The sequence below is a fragment of the Lynx rufus genome, unplaced genomic scaffold (assembly GCF_022079265.1).
Source record: "Lynx rufus isolate CCGP_SWC_20201006 ecotype Redwood Valley unplaced genomic scaffold, mLynRuf1.p SCAF_7, whole genome shotgun sequence".
NCBI lineage: Eukaryota > Metazoa > Chordata > Mammalia > Carnivora > Felidae > Lynx > Lynx rufus.
The window spans coordinates 76353368-76375772 of NW_025814889.1; the positions used below are offsets into that span (position 1 = coordinate 76353368).

At 37.1% G+C, this 22405-nt stretch overlaps 1 protein-coding gene across 1 annotated transcript in view; it reads left to right on the forward strand.

Annotated features, from left to right (window-relative positions):
• Positions 1-22405, forward strand: part of SPATS2 (spermatogenesis associated serine rich 2) — a 78000-nt gene that overhangs the window by 36325 nt on the left and 19270 nt on the right. Inside the window, exons 3-7 of the mRNA XM_047066352.1 lie at positions 3065-3173; positions 4313-4362; positions 13475-13736; positions 15435-15614; positions 18231-18366. Of these exons, the coding sequence (XP_046922308.1) occupies positions 3065-3173; positions 4313-4362; positions 13475-13736; positions 15435-15614; positions 18231-18366 (737 nt within the window). The remainder of the gene's footprint in view (positions 1-3064; positions 3174-4312; positions 4363-13474; positions 13737-15434; positions 15615-18230; positions 18367-22405) is intronic.

Sequence of the window (22405 nt, forward strand, 5' to 3'; positions counted from 1 at the left end):
TGGAGCCTGCTTCAGATTCTATGTCTCCCTCTCTCTCTGCCCCTACTCTGCTCATGCTCTGTCTTTCAAAAATAAATTAAAACATAAATACATACATACATACATACATACATACATACATAAACAAATACAAATTTAAAAAATGCATAGCCCAACACAAAAAAGTTAAGGAAATCCCTGGGGGCCAAAAATATAGAGGGCATTAAAAACCAGCGTGTTAAGCCTGAGCTAGGTAACTGTGAAACATTTTGCCAGTGTCAGTAACAAATGGGTTTTACCACTCAGGGCCCCAAGGCTTGTCCTAGGTTAGGAATTGGAGCTAAGATCTTACATGAAATTGAGATCCTAAAAATATTTCACCTTTAGGGAAAGGGTGAACTAGAACAAATCTTCCCACTGACTTCTGAACACAATATTCTTACTATGCATGTTTAAGAGGGATATTTCAAAAAACAAAGAGGGACGTCTGCGTGGCTCAGTGAGTTAAGCATCTGACTCGATTTTGGCTTAGGTCACGATATCACAGTTCACTAGTTTGAGCTTGGGGTTGGGCTGTGCACTGACAACACGTGCACAGAGCCTGCTTGGAATTCTGTCTCCTTTCTCTGCCCCTCCCCTGCTTGTGCTCTCTCTCAAAAATAAACAGACTTTTAAAAATATACAAAAGGATTGAAAATAAAGCTTAAATTGTGTGTTTTATCATTATGAACATTATATTGTAGTTTATTAATATTATTTTTCAATATTATAGAATAAAGCAAATTAGTAAATAATTTAATGTTTTTAGGACCTGAAACAGCATACAGAGAAGAGAGATATGTTTAAAATTATATAAGAAAAAGCCTTTTAATGTTATGTTTGAATTGAAAGTATTATTTTGAATTCAAGTTGTAAAAAATGAAATCTCCTAACTCTATCCACTGAAAAAAATCTAGAAATAATGACTCCCCAGTAACAATAAACATACCTAGCTCTTAGATACTGGTTTCTAACTACTGCTGCCTACCAAAAAGAGCCAGGTCTTCTTGGAGAAATAGCCAATTTCACATTTTGCAGTGAGACAAGAAATGAAAATTAGAAGGATTGGAAAGAAAGAAAAAAATGGTTGTTATTTGTAGACCATACTATTATTTTCTATCTACATACACAAGCTAAGAAAGTTAGAAATTATAATAATTCATCAAATTCTTTTAATTCATTTAATTGCTGGGTATTAAATTGATATACCAAAAGGAAAACAGAATAGCAGTTGTAAATGGTATATTTTTTATCTCCAATCTCCCAGAGTGGAGATGGGTGGGAGGAGAATGGATGAAATAGATAAAGGGGATTAAGAGTACGCTTATCTTGATAAGCATTAGAAATGTATAGAATCATCGAATCATTATGTTCTATACCTGAAACTAATATAACAGTGTATGTTAATTATACTTGAATTTAAAAAAAAATCCTCAGGAATAAGTCTGACAAAATTGGCATATCTATTTCTTTTTTAGTTTATTTGTTTATTTTGAGAGAGAGAGAGGAAGAGGGAGGGAGAGAGAGAGACAGAGAGGAGGGAGAGAGGGAGGGAGGGAATCCCAAGCAGGCTCCGTGTGTCCACGCAGAGCCCAGTGTGGGGCTCAGACTCACAAACCATGAGATCGTGACCTGAGCTGAAACCAAGAGTTGGACGGTTAAGTGATTGAGTCACCCAGACACCCCGGCATATCTGTTTTAAAGAACATTTTGGCATTATGTCATGAATTTGTAGATGCTCTGATATTCAGGAATTCTAGTGGTTTTACACAATAGAGACCTTCTCTCATTGTTCCAAGAAGATATGATTTTTTTTCTTTTTTTTAATTGCTTACAATATGATAAACATTGTTTTAGGCACTGAAGAATCAGCAGCAAATTAGCATAGGAATATTCATTCCAGCATTTTTCATAACAGCCAAATATTGGAAACAATGTAAGTGCCCATCAACAGAATGAATAAATTGGCTATATTCATACAATGGAAATGCTGTGTAACGGTTCAAATAAATAAAATATGCATTTATCAACACACACAAAAATCTAAAAAAACAATGTTATATGAAAAAAGCGAATTGCATATACACATGTATTGTATGATAATATTTATGTAAGGCAAACAATAGTATATATTACCTATGATATATACATACATCATAAAAGTGCGAAAACATGTATCAGAATAAAACCAAATTCAAGGCAGAAAATCTCTGTGAAGAGGAGGGAGATGGGATTTATGAGGGACTTCATGGGGGCCTCAGTTGCCATCTATTTTATTTTATTAAGCTGATTATCATGTAGTGAATGTCCATTATGTTTTGTATGCCTGAAACAGTTTTATAATAAATTATCCTTATAGTGTTATTATATAATTAAATGATATGAAGTAAAAATGTTTTTGAGGGGTGCCTGGGTGGCTTAGTTGGTTAAATGTCGGCTTTGGCTCAGGTCATGATCTCGCAGTTTGTGAGTTCGAGCCCCGTGTCGGACTCTGTGCTGACAGCGCAGAGCCTGGAGCCTACTTTGGATTCTGTATCTGTCTGTCTGTCTGTCTCTCTCTCTGCCCCTCCCCTGCTTGCGCTTCTTCTCTGTCTCAAAAATAAATAAAGACATTAAAAAAATAAATTCTGAATTATTAAAAAAAAGTTTTTGAAAAATGCTACTGAAAAATCTAAGTTGTTACTGTTGGTGGCTCGTTAAACTATTTACCTTTCTCCACAGTTTGCTGAGATGAGGAAATGTTGATGCTAAATTAATACCTGATACCTAAATAAACCACCCTTTCTTGAAATAAAATCTGGCACATACCTTCTATTTCTAGAAATGTTCTGCTTTTCTAAGTTTTGAAATTAATTTTCTGTGTGCTCTTATCGTTCATCTGTTAATCATTTTCAGTGAGATGGTTGTATGTACTCTCACTGTCACTAAAGAGTGATACATACTGTTAAACATGAAACATCACTTTTTCTGTTATTTTCTATAATAGGCATCAGTTGCCAATTGACGAACTGATGTTAGAATTAAATAACCCTGTCATCTTTTCCAGATAAATGCAGTGCGTGCAATAGTTCCCAATAAGAGCAACAATGAAATCATCCTGGTTTTGCAGCACTTTGATAATTGTGTGGACAAAACAGTACAAGCGTTCATGGAAGGTAATCCTAACTCCGTTTTTTAATAAGTTTGTATTTGTTCAAATAGACGTTGCTTCAAACTTCTATTAACATTCGTTCAGCAATCTGATGTTTTATAGATGATATAGCAAACCCCAGGATAACATAATGTACCATGCCATTTTTTTTAAAGATATCTCTTAAAGATACCTCTTTCAGCCCTAGAAGTATCATTCATAAGCTATGTGATATCTTAGAATAAAAGACAAGCTGAGAAAATGCCATCATTTTACTCAAAATGTTCTCTGTTGGTTTTAAGAACAAATAGTATGGCTAGTGGTATAAGGTACTTGATTGGAATTGGGTTGAATAAGAATTTAAGAACCTCTTAGTGACAAAGCAGTGATCCAGCAGCCCAGCAACAGATGTCAAATTCAAGGACTCCACATTCTCTTCCAGGCTGCTATGCCATTTAGTGTGGTTCCTGCAAGTGATTCAAATGTAAGGGTTTGAGTTTCCTTGTCTGACATATGGAAGATTGGTGGGGTTAGCCAAGGCTTCAGTTTATAGAGTTGAGGAGTGCTTTATAAACTTCTTTCCACATAATTTGTTTTGAGAAAAACTTTGCTTGAAGCTGTTGCTTCGTTAAATATCAACGTCAGATTAGGTCTCCCTGTTTCTATTGTCCTGAATTTGTCAGTGTAGAATAAACAGACCCAAATACTGTAAGGTTTTTCTTTATCATCATCTGTTTTCTTTATAATGTTAGTATTTGGGTCTAGAATAGTGTATAGCTCTCTCTCAAGCAACATAGCCAAATGGTATTTGATCTTCCAGAGGGGAGAGGATAGCATATTTGGGCTAAAACCAGTTATCTTTGTATACTGTCTAAGTTTTATAAATAAAAGAATCTTCCAAATGGTCAGGCTGCGTTTCTCTCTTCTTAGAAGAACTTACAAAGGAAATTACATGGAGAAGGGGGGGGGGTCTAAATGGACAGATATTCCAAAAGGTAAATATGATAGGATTATCTCATCATATTAGCACTTAGACTTGAACCTTAACCTTTCCTATTAGGAACTTTGGAAATTCTCCAGCAATTACAAAATGCAGGGACACTAATTACCTTGTTGACCATGGATGTGGTAGGAGAGAAAATCTGTAGTTGGTTTCTTTTACAGGTAGCGCCAGTGAAGTACTCAAAGAATGGACAGTAACAGGCAAGAAAAAGGTAAAAATGAATTAAATTTACAAGCATGGTATTGGCATTTTTATCATTAAAAAATTTAGGCCCTGGGGTGCCTGGGTGGCTCAGTCAGTTAAGCTTCCGACTTCAGCTCAGATCACGATCTCATGGCTCGTGAGTTTGAGCCCCACGTCAGGCTCTGTGCTGACAACTCAGATTCTATGTCTCCCTCTCTCTCTGACCCTCCCCTGCCCATGCGTGTGCGTTCTCTCTCTCTCTCTCTCTCTCAAAAATAAATATTAAAAAAATTTTTTGTAAATTTTAGGCCCTGCAAACATAATTGAAAGAAAAGATTTACATAGAAAAGATTTACATATGCCACTTCACTTCATGTGGTTAAAAAAAGTCTTCTGTGACATTAAAACACAGCTGTGTACATAGAGTACCACACAGTCTCTTCCGTGTGACTTAAGGCAGGAAACAGAATGACTTTGCCAGGGTGTAGTTGCTGAGGTAATATTACGGATGAAATGAGAGCATGTCGAGGATAGCAGAGCTCCTCTAAAGAAAGTGATCTAGTCCAGGGGTTTTCAGTATCATTCATATTGTACATCAGTTAAAATAGCTTAAGATTTTTAGGTCAGACAACTGTGTTATATAGTCTCTGATATTAATGAGCTTTGACTTAAAGCCTTAAAAGGGGCTTTGTACTATTAGCTATGCAGAGGGGGCTTATGTTTCAGTTTAGGGAGGTAGAAGTCACTTGGGCTGTGGAGTTAATCAAAACTGGATTTATATCCTGTTCTACTACTTAACTGGCTTTGTAACATTGGAGTATTGTTAACTTTTGTATGCCGTGGTTTGTTCATCTCTAAAATAGGAAAATAATACTCAGCAAATATAAGTACCTGATACAATATCTAACATGCTCATTCCCTGCTCCTTATCCACTTAAAACTAGAATGCTTTTGGGGTGCCTGGGTGGCTCAGTCGATTAAAGTCTGACTTTGGCTCATATCATGATCTCATGGCTCATGGATTCGAGCCCGCATCAGGCTCTGTGCAGACAGCTCGGAGCCTGAGCCTGTTTCGGATTCTGTGTCTCCCTCTCTCTCTGTCCCTACCTCACTCATGCTCTGTCTCTGTCTGTCTGTCTGTCTCTCTCTCTCTCAAAATAAATAAACATTGAAAACAAAATAAAAAAAAAAAAAAACAACTAGAATGCTTTCCCTAAAGGATGCTGGCTCATCTCAAAATGCTCCCCACAGCTCTTTACTGTAAATGTAGCTCCTTTAGGGGCACCTGGGTGGCTCATTCCATTAAGCGTCTGGCTTTCGGTTTTGACTCAGGTCAAGATATCACGGTTTATGAGATTGAGCCCCGCATCGGGCTCTGCACTGACAGCACGATACCTGCTTGGGATTCTCTCTCTCCCTCTCCCTCCTTCTCTCTTTCTCTCTCTCAAAATACATAAATAAGTATTTAAAGATAAATAAATACATCTAGCTCCTTTAGAAAATGCTTAAAGTACAGATTTTAATCAGGTATCTCTGGGAATAATAGTCTCTTTGGGATGCTCTTTTCCTGTATTCAGTTAGTGCTGCAGTTCTGGAATCCTTTCTTGATGACTCTAAATCACTTCATTAGGAGTTCTGTTAGGTCTTGACCAAACCAGGTTTGGCCCTAATGACTCTTGAAATGTTTTCCAAGTGGAACCTAGTACTTCTACTGATTCCCCTGAAGCACTCTCCATACCTGTAATTTTGAGTATTTGCTTAACTTCTTCTCATTTTTTTCACCCAATATAAATAGCTATGTGTGCTATGAAGAACAGCAGTGTATTAATTTATTGCCCCAGGATAATAAGTTATTAGTAATATAAGATATACTTGAAGCTGGAAAAGCATATGTTGGAGACAAATAAATTTCTTAAAATTTAAAGAAAGAAAAATGGCTTCAGTTTGACCATCCCAAATGCCCAAATCCAGTCTGGTTAACTGTTGGGATTAAGTCAATAGGATGTGACCATGAGCAGTTACTAAGATAGTTATCATATATGCGGAGCAGTGATGTGAAAACTTAGTTCACATGGAGGAAAGTAGTTAAGAGAAAGAAATGAAAGCTGTGGGGAGGAGACAATTATATCTAGAATACCCGCAGTGCTCCTGTTAGGGCCATCGAAAATGTTTGAGGGGATAGAAGGGATTGGGGAAAAATTGATTCAGTAATGTCAGTCTAGTTTTTTTTTTTTTTTTTAATGTTTTTATTCACTTCTGAGACAGAGAGAGACAGAGCATGAGCAGGGGAGGGGCAGAGAGAGAGGGAGGCACAGGATCCGAAGCAGGCTCCAGGCTCTAAGCTGTTAGCACAGAGCCCAACATGGGGCTCGAACTCACAGACTGTGAGACCATGACCCAAGCTGAAGTCGGACGCTCAACTGACTCAGGCACCCAGGGGCCCCTAGTCTTACAAATAGAATTAAGATTGCTACTAGAGCTGTTGTTTGTCAAGGTAAAAGGCAAAGGAGTTTTTGTTTAATTTTTCTATTTTCATAGGTAATATATTCATGTGGCTCAAAATTCAAAGCTATAAAAGATAATACACTGAAACATCTTTATCCCTTCCCTATTCCCCAGCCATTTGGCTTCCCACCCCAGAGGTAAACAGTATTGCCAATTTCTTATGTATTATCTGGGATATTTTATGTATATATAAGCAAACATGAATATATATTCTTCTCTTTGCCTGCTCTTTTTTTCGTGTAATATATTTTAGAGTGTATTCCATGTCAACATATAAAGAATTGTCTTGTTCTTTTTAAGGATGTATAGTCATTCTGCTGCTTGGATGCACCATAATTTATTTAACCAGTCCTTTATTGATCAACATTTGGGTCATTGCCAATGTTTTGTTACTATTAACAGTATTTCAGTGAATAACCTTATATATAATTTTGTACATGTGTCAGTATTGCCTAGGATAAATTCCTAGAAGTGGAATTGCTGGATCAAAGGATATGTGCATTTGTAATTTTGATAAATACTACCATACCAGATGACCATAGAGAGTACCACTTTGCATTCCCACAAAGTAGTATAGGAGAATGTTTGTTTCTCCATATTCTCAACCCTGTCAACTCTTTTTGACCTTTGCTAGTCCAAAATGAAAAATGATACTATAGTACATCAATTTTTGGAAATTTTTGAAAATTGTTATTAGTTCTTCTGTGTTTGGTGGAACTCACCAGTGAAGCCATAGCATCCAGGGCTTTTCTTTGTTGGGAGATTTTTTTTTAAGTTTATTTATTTTGAGAGAGAGAAAGCGTGAGTGGGGGAGGAGCAGAGAGAGAGAATCCCAAGCAGGCCTCACTCTGTCAGTGCAGAGCCCAGTGCAGGGCTCGAACTTGTGAACCATGAGATCATGACCTAAGCCGAAGTTGGATGCTTAACTGACTAAGCCACCAGGTGCCCCTGTTGGGAGATTTTCGATGACTGATTCAGTCTCTTTACTAGTTATAGGTCTGTTCATATTTTCTACATTTCTTCATGATTTAGTTTTGGTAGGTTTTGTGTTTCTTTGTTGGCATGCAGTTATTCAAAGTGTTCTCTTGTAATCCTTTTTATTTTTGTAGAATCTATAGTAATATCGCCACTTTCATTTTTGATTTTAGTAATTTGGGTCTTCTCTCTTTTTTTTTTCTTAGCCTTTCTAACTAAAGGTTTGTCAGTTGTGTTCATCTTTTCAGAGATTCAGCTTTTGGTTTCATTGATTTTTCTCTATTGCTTTTCTGTTCTTTATTTCATTTATCTCTGCTCTGATCTTTATTATTTCCTTCCTTCTACTAGCTTTGGGTTTTAGTTTGTTCTTTTCTAGTTCCTTAACTGCAAAGTTAAGTTGCTAATTTGAGATTATATGTAAGATATATATATATATATATATATATTATATATATATATATATAATATATATAAATACTTTCTAATGTCAGCATTTACAGTTAGCAGTTTCCCCTTTAGCATCACTTTTGCTGTACTCTTTGAGTTTTGGTATGTGATATTTTCATTTTCATTCATCTCTAAGTATTTTCTAATTCCCCTTGTTATTTCTTCTTTGATCCATTTGTTCTTTAAAAATGTGCTAATTTCCAGGAGCGCCTGGGTGTCTCAGTCAGTGAAGCATCCGACTCTTGGTTTCAGCTCAGGTCATGATCTCATGGTTTGTGAGTTCAAGCCCCTCATCAGGCTCTGTGCTGACACTGTGGAGTCTGCTTGGAATTCTCTCTTTCCCTTTTCTCTGTCCTTCCTCCATTCACATTCTGTCTCTCCCTCTCTCCTTTCTCTCTCTCTCTCTTTCTCTAAAAATAAACATTTTTTAAAGAGACATAAATTTTAAAAATGTGCTGATTTCCATAATATGAATTTTCCAATTGTCCTTTTGTTGATGTCTCACTTTATCCCATTTTGGTCGGAGAAGACACTTTGTATGATACATATCTTTTTAAAATATCTGTTGAAACTTCATTTGTATCCTTATGTATGGTCTATCCTGAAAAATGTACCATGTACATTCAAGAAGAGCATACGTGCTGTGCTGCTCTTGTTGGGTAGAGTGTTCTGTTTATGTCTGTTAGATCTAGTTGGTCTCTCATGTTGTTGGTTTTTTTTTTTAATTTTTTTTAACATTTATTTATTTTTGAGACAGAGAGAGAGAGCATGAACAGGGGAGGGTCAGAGGAAGAGGGAGACATAGAATCTGAAACAGGCTCCAGGCTCTGAGCTGTCAGCACAGAGCCCGACGTGGGGCTCGAACCCACAGACCGCGAGATCGTGACCTGAGCCGAAGTTGGACGCTTAACCGACTGAGCCACCCAGGCACCCCTGTCATGTTGTTTAAATTCTCTGTTTCTTTACTTATCTTCTGTCTGGTTGTTCTGTCCATTGTTGTGAGTAGGATATTGAAGTCTCCAAGTATTATTGTACAACCGTTTTTCCCTTTAATTCTGCTGGGTTTTGCTTCACGTATTTTGATAGTCTGTCATTAGGTGTACACATGTTTATAATTGTTATATCTTCTTGTATTAAGCCTTTTATTAATATATAATGTGTTTCTTTGTCTCTTATAACCTTTTTTAATTTAAAGTCGATAGGCTTTATTTAAAGTCTAAAGGCTATATTAATAGCCCCAGCTCTCTTTTGGTTACTATTTGCATGGAATACATTTTTCCATCCTTCCACTTTCAGTCTATTTGTGTCTTTGAATCTAAAGTGAGTCTCTTGTAAACAGCATATAGTTGGATTATGTGTATTTATCCATTTTGTCAATCTCTGTCTTTTGATTGTAGAGTTTTATCAATTTACCTTTAAAGTAATTACTGATAAGGAAGGACTTCTGTCATTGTGCTATTTGTTTTCCATTTGTTTTTAACTTTTTTTCTATCCCTCATTTTTTGCATTACTGTCTTCTTTTGAGTTTAATCTGTTATTTATACTGAAATGTTTGAGTTCTTTTCTCATTTCCTTTTGTGTATATTTTATAGCTATTTTCATTGTGGTTACTATGGAGATTACATTTAATATCCTAAAGTTTTAACACTAATTTGAAATTATACCAGTTTATATTCAATAACATACAAAAACTCTGTTCCTTTACAGTTCCATCCCCACTTCTTTTGGTTGTTGATGTCACAGAATTATATCTTAATACATTGTGTTCCCCAAAGCATAAACTAATAATTCTTTTATTTTTATTTACTTATATTTTTTTATTATTTTTATTTTCTTAATGTTTATTTTTGAGAGACAGAGAGAGTAATAGTGGGGGAGGGGCAGAAAGAGAGGGAGACAGAGGATCCAAAGTGGGCTCTTCACTGACTGCTGTGAGCCGGATGCAGGGTTTGAACTCATGAACCTCAAGATCATGACCTGAGTTGAAGTCTGATGCTTAACCAACTGAGTCACCCAGGTGCCCCAAACTAATAATTCTTTTAAATGCATTAGTCTCATGGGGCACCTGGGTGGCTCAGTCAGTTGAGCGTCCGACTTTGGCTCAGGTCATGATCTCGCAGTTCCTGGGTTCAAGCCCCGCCTTGGGCTCTGTACTGACAGCTCGGAGCCTAGAGCCTGCTTCAGATTCTGTATCTCCCTCTCTCTCTGGCCCTTCCCCTCTCGAGCTCCGTCTCTCTCTCTCTCAAAAATAAAACATTAAAAAAATTTTAAATGCATTAGTCTCTTAAATTATGTACAAATAAGATCTGGAGTTACAAACCAAAGTAGATTTTAGATTAATAGTTTTTTTTTTTTAACATATTAGTCTCTTAAATTATGCACAAAACCAAATATATAGTTACAAGCCATTATAATAATGCTGGCCTTTATAATTGCTCATGTACTTACCTTTACTGAGATTTTTATTTTTTCATATGGCTTAAAATTACTGACTAGTGTCCTTTCATTTTATGTTGCAGGACTCCTTTGAACATTTCTTATAGGGCAGATCTGGTGGTCATGAACTTCCTCAGCTTTTATATATCTAGGAATATCTTAATTTCTCCTTTACTTAAAAAAAGTTTTTTTTTTTAATTTTTTGAGAGAAAGTGAAAGAGTACATGAGCAGGGAGGGTTAAAGGGAGAGGGACAGAGAATCTCAAGCAGGCTCCATGACCAGCACGAAGTCTGACATGCGGGGCTCAGTCTCACAGACTGTGAGATCATGACCAGAGCCAAAATCAAGAGTGAGACACTTAACCAACTGAGGCACCCAGGCACCCCTCTCCTTCACTTTTGAAGGATAGTCTTGCCAGTTATAGGATTCTTGGTTGACCATACTTTTCTATTTCAGCGCTTTGAGTATATCCACGTACTGCCTTCTGGCCTTCATGTTTCTGATGAGAAATCTGATGAAATCTGATGATTTTATTGAAGATTCCTTGTATGTGATGAGTGACTTCTCTCTTGCTGCTTTCGAGATTCTGTCTTTTGAAAGTTTGATTATAATGTGTCTCAGTGTGAATCTCCTTGAGTTCATCTTACTTAGAGTTAATTAGGCTTCTTGGGTGTTTATATTCATGTTTTTCATTAAATTTGGGAAGTTTTCAGCCATTATTTCTTTTTTAGATATCGTCAGATATTATTTCTGTCCCTTTATCTTCTTTTTAGACTTTCATGATGTGTATATTGGTCTACTTTTTGGTGTCCCACAGGTCCCTTAGATTCTATTCACTTTTCTTCAGTTTTTTTTTTCCTTTCCTCTTCCTCAGACTTTACAATTTGCATTCTCCAATCTTCAAGTTCACAGATTTTTTTTTCTTCTGCTGCTGAAATCTGCCTTTGAATCTTTCTAGTGAATTTTAAAATTTCAGTTATTCTATTTTTTAGCTCCAGTATTTCCTAATTAATTTCTTATTTTTTAATGTTTTTTTATAAGTGAAATCACTTGTTTGTTTTTGTTTTGAACACTTATTTATTTTTGAGAGAAACAGAGACAGTGTGAGCAGGGGAGGGGCAGAAAGAGAGGGAGACACAGAATCTGAAGCAGGCTCCAGGCTCCAAGCTGTGAGCACAGAGCCCGATGTGGAGCTTGAACTCATGAACCACGAGATCATGACCTGAGCTGAAGTCGGATGCTCAACCTACGGAGCCACCCAGGCGCCCCTTATGGATTTTTTAGTGTATTTTTTGAGAGAGAGTGCAAACAGGGCGGTGGGGGGCGGGGGGGCATTCAGAGAGAGAGGGTGACACAGAATCTAAAGCAGGCTGCAGGCTCTCAGCTCTAACTCACAAACCCTGAGGTTATAACCTGAGCCGAAGTCGGACACTTAACCAACTGAGCCACCTAGGCACCCCTCTTAACTAATTTCTTTTAGGTTTTCTATCTCTTTATTGACATTTACATTTTGTTCATACTTTGTTTTCTTGGCTTTGTCCAGATCTTCTTTTAATTTTTTGAGTATCTTTAAGACAGTTGTTTTGTTTTGTTTTTAATTCCAGTTAACATACAGCATAATATTAGTTTCAGATGTACAATATAGTGATTCAACACTTCCGTATATCATCCAGTGCACTCTTTAATCTTCATCACCTACTTAACCCATCCCCCTATCCACCTCCCTTCTGGTTACCAAAGGCAGTTACTGTTGATTTTTTCCCTTTAAGTAGATCATACTTGTTTTTTGTAGTTGTGATTTTATGTTGAAAAACTGGACATTTGAATCTAATAATGTGATAACTTTGGAAATCAGATTCTGCCCCTTCCTCAGGATTTGCTATTTTTTTTATTATTGTTTGCTTTCTGGGGGCACTGCTCTTTTTATTTCCCTGGAAGTCACTCAGCCAAAGCTGGCAGGGCTTACAACAATGGGAGAAGGTGCAATAACAATGGATGCCTGACTCTTTGTCTACACTCCTGTGATCAAAAAAAGCAGCAGGGATCAGAGTGCAGATCCCCAAAATTTGGAGGACAGGGTCCTTTTTGTCTGCCCTGGCTCCCACAATGTGTGCGAGCTGCTCCAAGAACAGGTGCACAGCTGCCCGCACCCTAAGGTAACTGCTTCTATGAGAGGAGCTGATACTGACTGAGATTAACCACGATTTACTGTCCAGGTCTTCACCTGCAAATTTTAAGTCTTCAGTAGACTCCAGAGTTCCAAAATAGTTACATTACACAGATTCTGCCAGTGTAATTATTGTCTAGTGAGACAGATTACTAGTGCTTCCTCCTCTGTCATTGTCCCAGAATCCTCTGCAGTGCAGTTTTAATTTATGTCTCTTATTAGACTGAGGTTGCACTTCATTCCATGTGTTTGTATCCTACACCATTTTTTTCTATTGGGCTGTTGTTTTGTTTGTTTTTTGTTAGAGCTCTGTATAAATTTAACTTTTTGTATATAAGTTGGACGTATTTCACATTTTGTAATTTATCTTTTGATTTGGTGGGTTTTTCCATGCATACATTTTTTATATTTATGTGTTTGAGTTTATCCAAAGTATTTTACATACTTATTTTAGTCAGTAGTTCAAAATATACAAGAATGTGTTCAATTTTGGGGAGGGCATACGAGAAATTAATAACATTGATTGCCTTTGGGTAGCTAGAGTTACTTCTCTGGGTTGTGGGGTCTTCTTTTTCTTTTCTTTTTTTTCAAATCTTGAATAACCATTAGAACAAAAAGAAGAAAAGCAAACCAAAGCCTACAGCAGAAGCAAGTAACAGTATCCCAGATTCCAGTAAATCGGTTTCCATTCAAGAGGAACAGACTGTGCCTTCTTCAGAGAAAGGTGGTATTAATGGTTACCATGTCAACGGTGCCATCAATGATACTGAGTCTGTGGACTCACTCAGTGAAGGTATGGAGACACTTTCAATAGATGCCAGAGAATTGGAAGATCCTGAGTCTACTACACCAGATGTGCTGGATAGAACAGGTGAGTTTATTAACAGGTCTTTGAAAAGTTGTTTTCTGTTGAAAAATATAGGGACTTCCTGGTTGAAAAAGCAATCAATAAATTGAATTTAGTTAGTCTTTTATTTTTTAGTTTTTGTTGCCTTTTATATGAAAGAGTCAAATTTTGTACAGTTGATTCTTGAACAACGCAGTGTGGACTATGCAGGTCCACTTATTTGTGGATTTTTTTCCCCGAAAAAATATAATACAGTACTGCAAATATATTTTCTCTTCCTAATGATTTTTTTTTCCCAATGGTTTTCTTAATAACATTTTCTTTTCTCTAGCTTACTTTATTGTAAGAATATTGGATATAATACCTATAAAATACAAAACATGTTTATTGACTGTATGTTATTGGTAAAGCTTCTGATCAACAGTAGGCTTAAGTTTTGGAAGAGTCAAAGTTATATACAGATTTTCAACTGCAAGGGAGGGGGTCAGTGCCCTTAACCCCCACATTGTTCAAGGGTCAACTGTAGTTACCAAAGGCCTAACAAATATAGTTGTTATTCCATTGTCTTATATTTTAATTTTAGTTTAAGTCAGTCTTGTGGAAATCTTTTAACATAATAATCCCTCAGTAGTTAGAGATTATAGAAGGTGACCTTAAGACTTTTTAAATTGCTTATTATTAAGGACAATGATGATGATGAATTGATGTTGATGTTACTATTTTAGGGCCCAACACAGTGAGGAATATATAATAGTAACTGTAATCTCATGGCTTTCATGAGAAGTAGACTGTTGGTTTTTATTGTCCCACATTTGTTTTCTAGTAAAGAATTAAGATTAATGTTGTCAATTCAAATATCTTGCACATTTTTTGTTTTATTAACCATTTTGATGAATGTTGGGAAGATACTGGGAATATGTCTTTTAAAATTGGCTTTTTAATTACTTGGTTGTTAATCCATTTCCACTTGCTCTGTTGCTGCTAGAGTTATTATGTAATGACAATTTAAAAGTTGTTCTGTACTTCTCAGATGTTCTTTTATTGATTAGCTTGCACACACAAAAAGACTTAGAGAAAAATATAGCACCTACGCTATAACCTCAAATAAACCAAAGATAGTCAGTGGCTTCCTTTTTTTTTTTTTTTTTTTTTTTTTGTCCTGAGCTAGCTCTTCTTTGATATCCTAACTCTTTGTGCTTTCCCTAAAGCTTTTAAAACTCTTGGGGTACCTGGCTGGCTCCGTTGGTGGAGCATGCAACTCCTGATTTGAATATTGTGAGTTCGATCCCCACGTTGGGTGTAGAGATAACTTTTTTTAAAAACTTAATAAATAAATAGATTAATAATAAAACTCTTCCTTCCCTGGAACAGTGTAAAACTCTTTTTTCCTCAATATAACTTACAGAAGTTATAAGAAATTAGTGCTTCCTTGTGCCCAGAGCTACCAAGGTACAGGGAACAAGCTAGCTTATCTTGAGATGGGTTAACCCAGACTCATCCTTTTCATTCAGGATGAAGTTTAGGGCTGAGCCAGATGCTCCTGATAGTCTCGTCCAACTGATTCTGCTCTTTGTTCTATTTTGTCAGTTGTTTTTGTTCATAACCTTTCAGAGGCATAGTTTTACCTGAAACATTTTTACCTTTTTTATTTGTTTATACTTAAGACTGCTTGATTGATTTCCTCCTAACTTTTACTCTAAAATACTGGCCTTTCTTTGACAGGGTCCATGCTGGAGAATGGCATCTCTGATTTTGAGCCCAAGTCTTTGACTATGCAGTCTACTCAGAATTCTCAACAAAATAGGAATGCTGCGAAATCTCTCTCAAGACCTACCACAGCACCTCAGTTTTCAAATCTGGGGATGGAAGATTTTCCACTCTCTTCCACCAACAAAAAGCTAGGTAAATCAGAAGGCTACCTTTGAGAGAAAACAAAAAAAAAATTGTGCTTTTGGCTAGAGAGGGCAAATTTTCTCCTTGTTCCTCAGATAAGATCTCAGAGGTTAGCAGGTAATACTTTTTCTGTTTTTGAGGCAGCAACTACCCTTCCCTAACTCCCTGTACACAGTTGGAGTCTGAGAGTATTTTAGATGCTGTACAGTCTTGTTACAATGACAGGGATCCTTTTAGTGAATGAAAGTCAAACTCTACTGGCCAGAACGACTTTTCTACTAACAGTAACTTGTTTCTTTTATTTGCTTTACTACAACATTTTTGTACTGTTTCCTTCATTTTTATCTCCTGGTTGATTTAATAGTAAAAAGCTCTGCCAACTCTGACATGACGTTTTAAAGAAATCTTTTCATTTCTCTTCACAACTTCATGCGCTTACTAATATCTGTCAGACTGTAGCTTTAAACAAGATCGTTTCCTCTTAAGTAAGTGTGCAGTATCGACTGGTGGTAGTTATTTGCTTTTTTTTTTCACTATACTCATCATTTAAATAATCAGCCAGTAATTAAACAGGTAGAGATGATAGCCCCTCTGAGTGTCATACATCTAAAGCATCGTGGTCCACTCCACTAAATGTACAAAACAGAAATGTAAAAGACACTTGTAACCTGTAGCTCTTTATTGAATTATTTATTCCACATGAGCTAAATTTAATTAGTGAAGCTTTCCTTTTAAATCTAACATGACCCTCAGCTTGGTGCAGAAAGCACATCAAAAATACTCAGTCAAGCAAAAAGAAAAGCACAAGCTTGAAAGCTTTTTAGATTTGGAAAGAAATCAAGTTACGATGAGGAAGAATTTAAATAAAAAATTGGAAATCTATATCTTGGCACATTAAACTTCTTAGATCTATGATTTCACCTATAAATTGTATATATAACTTTGACATTGGTGAATATAGAAAGGTTGGTAGAACTTTTGGAAACGGATTAGAATATGTTGGGTGGTAAATATATTTCATCTTTACCTATAAAGTTGGCTTATCCACATACAATGTTTTGAACTACTACACAGAGAATTTTATTAATTTTGTAATGGCTGCATGGTGAATTATAGTCCAAACCCTGTCATTTAGAGAGTTTTGAAACACTGGTACCTATTCAAATACTTTACTTCATTTTGGATAGTTTCTTTTTTTAAAAAAAAATTTTTTTTTCAACGTTTATTTATTTTTGGGACAGAGAGAGACAGAGCATGAACGGGCGAGGGGCAGAGAGAGAGGGAGACACAGAATCGGAAACAGGCTCCAGGCTCTGAGCCATCAGCCCAGAGCCCGACGCGGGGCTCGAACTCACGGACCGCGAGATCGTGACCTGGCTGAAGTCGGACGCTTAACCGACTGCGCCACCCAGGCGCCCCATCATTTTGGATAGTTTCTGAAGTTGCTGTTGTCAAATTCATTAATCTTTTTTTTTAACAGTTTCTAATCTGCTGTTAATCCTATCCAGTGAAATTGTCATCTCAGACATTGTCTTTTTTCACCTCTAGAGGTTCAGCTGGGTTTTTTAAAGTATCGACCATGTCTCTCCTTAACATGTTTATGCTTTTCTCTGCCTTCTTGAACTTACGGTATCTGATTGTATCAGCTGTTTTGAGGTCTTTATTTACTTGACTCTACATCTATGACATTTCTGCATCTGTTTCTGTTAGTTGATTTTTCATTATGGATCGTGTTTGTCTGCCTCTTTGTATGCCTAGTAATTTTTCATTGGGTGCCAGACATTGTGAATTTTGCTTTGTCGATTGCTAGATAGTTTTTGTGTTTTATTTAAGTACTCTTATGATTTGTTCTGGGACTATTTGGTAACAGTTTGAGGCTTGTTTTTAAGCTTTGTTAGGTGGAACTAGAATAGCCCTGAGAGCTAATTTTGCCTCATTACTGAGGGAGTACCCTTCCAAGTGTTCTACCTGGTGCCCTATTCTGGCTGGTGTGAACATGAACTATTTGTGGGCTGGGTGAGGTCTGAGGCTTGTTCTGTGTATTCCTTTCCAGTGGTTCTTTTTCCTGTCTCAGGTAGTTTCCTCACACCGCTGCATTCAGAATCCCCTGCAGATCTCTGTACAATTTTCTCATCTTTGTGTAGCTCTTTCCTCTCTAGTATTCTGCCCTTAGAATTCTAACCACCTTGGCCTCCCCAAGTTCTTAGCTCTGTCCTCTCAATTCAGGATTAGGATTTCTCCTCCTTGCACTGCAGCCTGGAAACTCTTTCATGGCAGTAAGTTGAGGCAATCGTAGGCCTCACTTCGTTTGTGTCTTTTCTCAGGGAAAAAGTACTGTCTATCGTCTATTGTCTGAAAACCAGGTTTCATATGTTTTGTCTGTGTGTGTTTAGTTGTGTAAGACAGGAGGGTAAATCCAACTCCTAGTACTCCATCTTAGCCAGGATACTTAGTTAAAAACAAAAATCTATGAAAACATCAATTTTTTGGTGAGGAGGGTGGCCGTTAAGGAAACATTTTTAGTCCACATGACATTTGTTACTTTACATGCTTAGGTGTTCATTTCTAACTTTCAGGTTACTTGTGCTCCTTTTTTTATATTAATCCTTGGGTTTTCTTCCCAAGGTTCCAATATTGAAAAATCTGTGAAAGACCTCCAGCGCTGTACAGTGTCTCTCGCACGGTATCGAGTTGTAGTTAAAGAAGAGATGGATGCTTCCATTAAGAAAATGAAACAAGCTTTTGCTGAATTGCAGAGCTGGTAAGTTAAGTTGCATTTGATCACATGGCACAAAGATGATCATTTATAAACATGGTCTGCCATTCACCAGGTCCTTTAATTTCTGACTCTTAACTGCTCTATGTAGTGGGAAGAAACTTAAAAATCCTGAGGTATATTTAGCTTTCTGCTTCGTTCAACTCCTTTTGGTCACATGGCCATTTTGCAAATGGGTGGTACAGAGAACTCTTTGTGTTCTAGGAATGGGCTTGAGGTTGATATTGTTCAGAAAAGGACAAATAATTATAGAATGGACCACACATCCTTACTTTAGGGTCTGTCCTTTAAACCAGGAACCTGCAACAAATGGCATGATGTTTTTGAACAAAATTATGAAGTAGAAAAGACCTGTCTTTGCTTTCCCACCTCCTGTCATCCTTCCTAATGCACTCTGCCCTAAACGTATCTTTGGTGCCTTATTATTAATCGATTTGTTTTACTTTTGTGTTTTTCAAACTGTGTTCTAAAAAAAAAATACTCTTAACTAGGGGCACCTGGATGGCTCAGTCTGTTAAGTGTCCAAATCTTGATTTCAGCTCAGGTTATGATCTCACAGTTTTGTGGGATTGAGCCCTGCATCAGGCTCTGGAGTGACAGTGCACAGTCTGCTTGGGATTCTCTCTCTCTCTCTCTCTCTCTCTCTCTCTCTCTGTGTCCCTTCCCCACTTGCATGCTCACTGTCTCTCTCTCTCTCTCTCTCTCTCTCTCTCTCAAAATAAACTTTAAAAATAAAAATAAAACAATAAAAATACTCATATCTTAAAATATATTAATATGTGTTCTGTAGGGGAAATAGGGTTTGGTAGTTAAAGAGGTTTGAAAATACTTTTTTAAAAATTTTACCACTGGACTTAAGTACTTTTTCAATGCTAATGTGCACTGTGAATCTACAAGAGGGAGCTATACTATGCTGTTTCTCAAGCGTATTTGACTATAGAATCTTTTGCGGGGAGAAATATATTCTAATGTTTTTTAAAATTACTGAAGATAGTTTTAATCATTATATATTGAGGTGGTAACTAATACTGAAGCCATAACTCCTTTCTGGGGAGGTATTTGCATTTTATAAGGGACTTGTTTGCAATGGAAAAGCCCTGAGGACCAAATTCAGTAAAGTGATGGAAAGACCAGCAGCTAGGTTGATGTTTGGAGGTGTAAGACTGTTTACTTTCCTTCTCTATAAGACTTGCCTAGATCTGAAATATGAGAGGAAGCATTCATGAATAGAGGAAACCTACCCCACTCTTCCTCCCAACCATCCATTTTCTTGCCTGTTTGTGGTTGTATTCAACCACGTCTCTGTTCATCAGCTTAGTATGGTTACTTCATGCCACAAGAAACAAGAGACAAGGGAGTGTAGGCAGCCTCCGTCCTGTGGAATTGAAGAGGGCGTGAATTAATGAAGATGTAGAATAAAGCCTCCAAAAAGTTGCTGACACATACTTTTATCATTTGCAAAGTGTAGAATGGTCCATTAAATCATCATAACCAAAAGTACATATATGTTTGTGTATATAGTTTTAAGTTTATTTATTTACTTTGAGAAAGAGAAGGCAGGCACATGCATGGGGTTGGGGGCAGACAGAAAGAGAGAGACAGAGAGAGTGAGGAAGAGAGAATCCTAAGCAGGCTCTTTGTCCTGAATCCTGAGTTTTCCCTTTCAGGTTTTATAGCTAGAAATTTAATGTCATATCTTCTGTCTTTCTTACATACATGTTTGCTTCAGCCAGAAGACTTAACATCCACATTTCCTCTTCTATATACTTGTTGATGCCACTTTTCTATCCTAATATGTTCTTCTATATCTTTATACTTCTCTAACTCCAAGCAGTCTTCCCAAACTCACCTTAAATTAAGCTCTAACTTCTACGAATATTTCTAAGTAACTGGTTTCTACTCTTTATGAACCTTTTGGGAGAAAGTACCATGCCCTTCGCCCTGGATTACTATCATATCAGATATTATTGACTCATTTGGAAAAGAATAAAGAGCTAAGAGTAGATCATCCCAACTTTGCTCTGATAAGCCTCTGGTTTCCATGACTGTTTAGCTTACTGATTACTTAGCCACAGGATCTGATTGTATTCAGAACCAGCCTAAACCAGGAAATGCAGTTCCGGGAGAGAGATTTGTGAGTTCCTGTTGACTTGGAACCCAGCCAAGGAGAGCCTCCTTCGATAAATGACAAATGAAATGGTTTCCTGCCTGGGAACTGTGTATTTAGGATTGATCAGCAGATGTGACAACTGGGTCAATTTAACTTGAGGAAAGAGATTTACCTGCCCTTTCCTGCTGGTGCCCTTCTCTCTGGCTGATTGGGTTTTTATACTACCTTATTTCAATGCCCCTTGTAGTTGCTACTTCAAGACATAATTGGCAGGTAAGCTAACTCCATTTGGCACTGAACCAGAGCTTAGAGTTAATGTCACTCAGGAAGCCATTTTTTGTGTTGGTTATAGTATAAAAGAAAAGAAAAGGGTTTAACAAATTTGCAACAGTAAGATTACATTGATGGGGCACTAGGGGAATTATACAGATAACTGCTTTCATTTTGGGGCCAAATGAAAGCAGACACATACCTGTGGGAAGGTAAAATCAGAGGCTTTTCCAGTATGTAAAACTCAAAATCCGTTTGTTGGTGATCCAGTAATAATCATCTCTAGACCCAAGTTTACTTTTCTTGTCCATTCATTAAATTTGTCTGACTTACATTGTTGGAGCTATTAGTTGACTTAAGTTTAAAGTTGTTAAGGAGCAGGATATGGAATGGAACATGAAGCTAAAGTAGATAAATCATTTTGGACAGTTATCATATAATATGTTGGTGAAAATGCCAATAGGAAATACACTCAACTTGCCTTTGTAAAGCAACTCAACTCCTTGTTAAAGGAGAAAATGGAGAGGCATCTCTTAAACACACCCAACTCTTTGTTAAAGGAGAAAATGGAGGGGTGTCTGGGTGGCTCAGTTGGTTAAGCATTTGACTTTGGCTCAGGTCATGATCTCATGGCTTGTGGGTTTGAGCCCCGCCTCAGGTTCTGTACTGACAGCTCAGAGCCTGGAACCTGCTTCGGATTCTGTCTCCCTCTCTCTCTCTCTCTCTCTCTCCTCCTCCCCTGCTCACGCTGTCTCTCTCTCTCTCTCTCTCTCTCTCTCAAAAATAAACGTTTTAAAATAATTTTTTAAGGATAAAATGGATAAGAAATTTGAAATTCTAAACATATAAAGTTAATGTAAGTCTTTGCTTATGACTGAAATTTTTCATAGCTGATTCCTCATTCACCTTAGAAAAGTTACTTCTTGGCACAAAAGCAGACACTGAGATCAATGGAACAGAATAGAGAACCCAGAAATGGACCCACAAACGTATGGCCAACTTTATCTTTGACAAAGCAGGAAAGAATATCCATGGAAGACAGTCTCTTCAAGTGGTGCTGAGAAGACTGGATAGCGACATACAGAAGAATGAACCTGGACCACTTTCTTACACGTACACAAAAATAAACTCAAAATGGATGAAAGACCTAAATGTAAGACAGGAAGCCATCAAAATCCTCAAGGAGAAAGCGGGCAAAAACCTCTTTGAACTTGGCGCAGGCAACTTTTTACTCAATACGTCTCTGGAGGCAAGGGAAACAAAAGCAAAAATGAACTATTGGGACCTCTTCAAAATAAAAAGCTTCTGCACAGTGAAGGAAACAATCAACAAAATTAAAAAGGCAACCGATGGAATGGGAGTAGATATTTGCAAACGATATAACAGATAAAGGGTTAGTATCCAAGATCTATAAAGTACTTATCAAACTCAACACCCAAAAAACAATCCAGTGAAGAAATGGGCAAAAGACATGAATAGACACTTCTCCAAAGAAGACATCCAGATGGCCAACCAACACACTAACAAATGCTCAACATTACTCATCATCAGGGAAATACAAATCAAAACCACAATGAGATACCACCTCACACCTGTCAGAATGGCTAACATTAACAACTCAGGCAACAACAGATATTGGTGAGG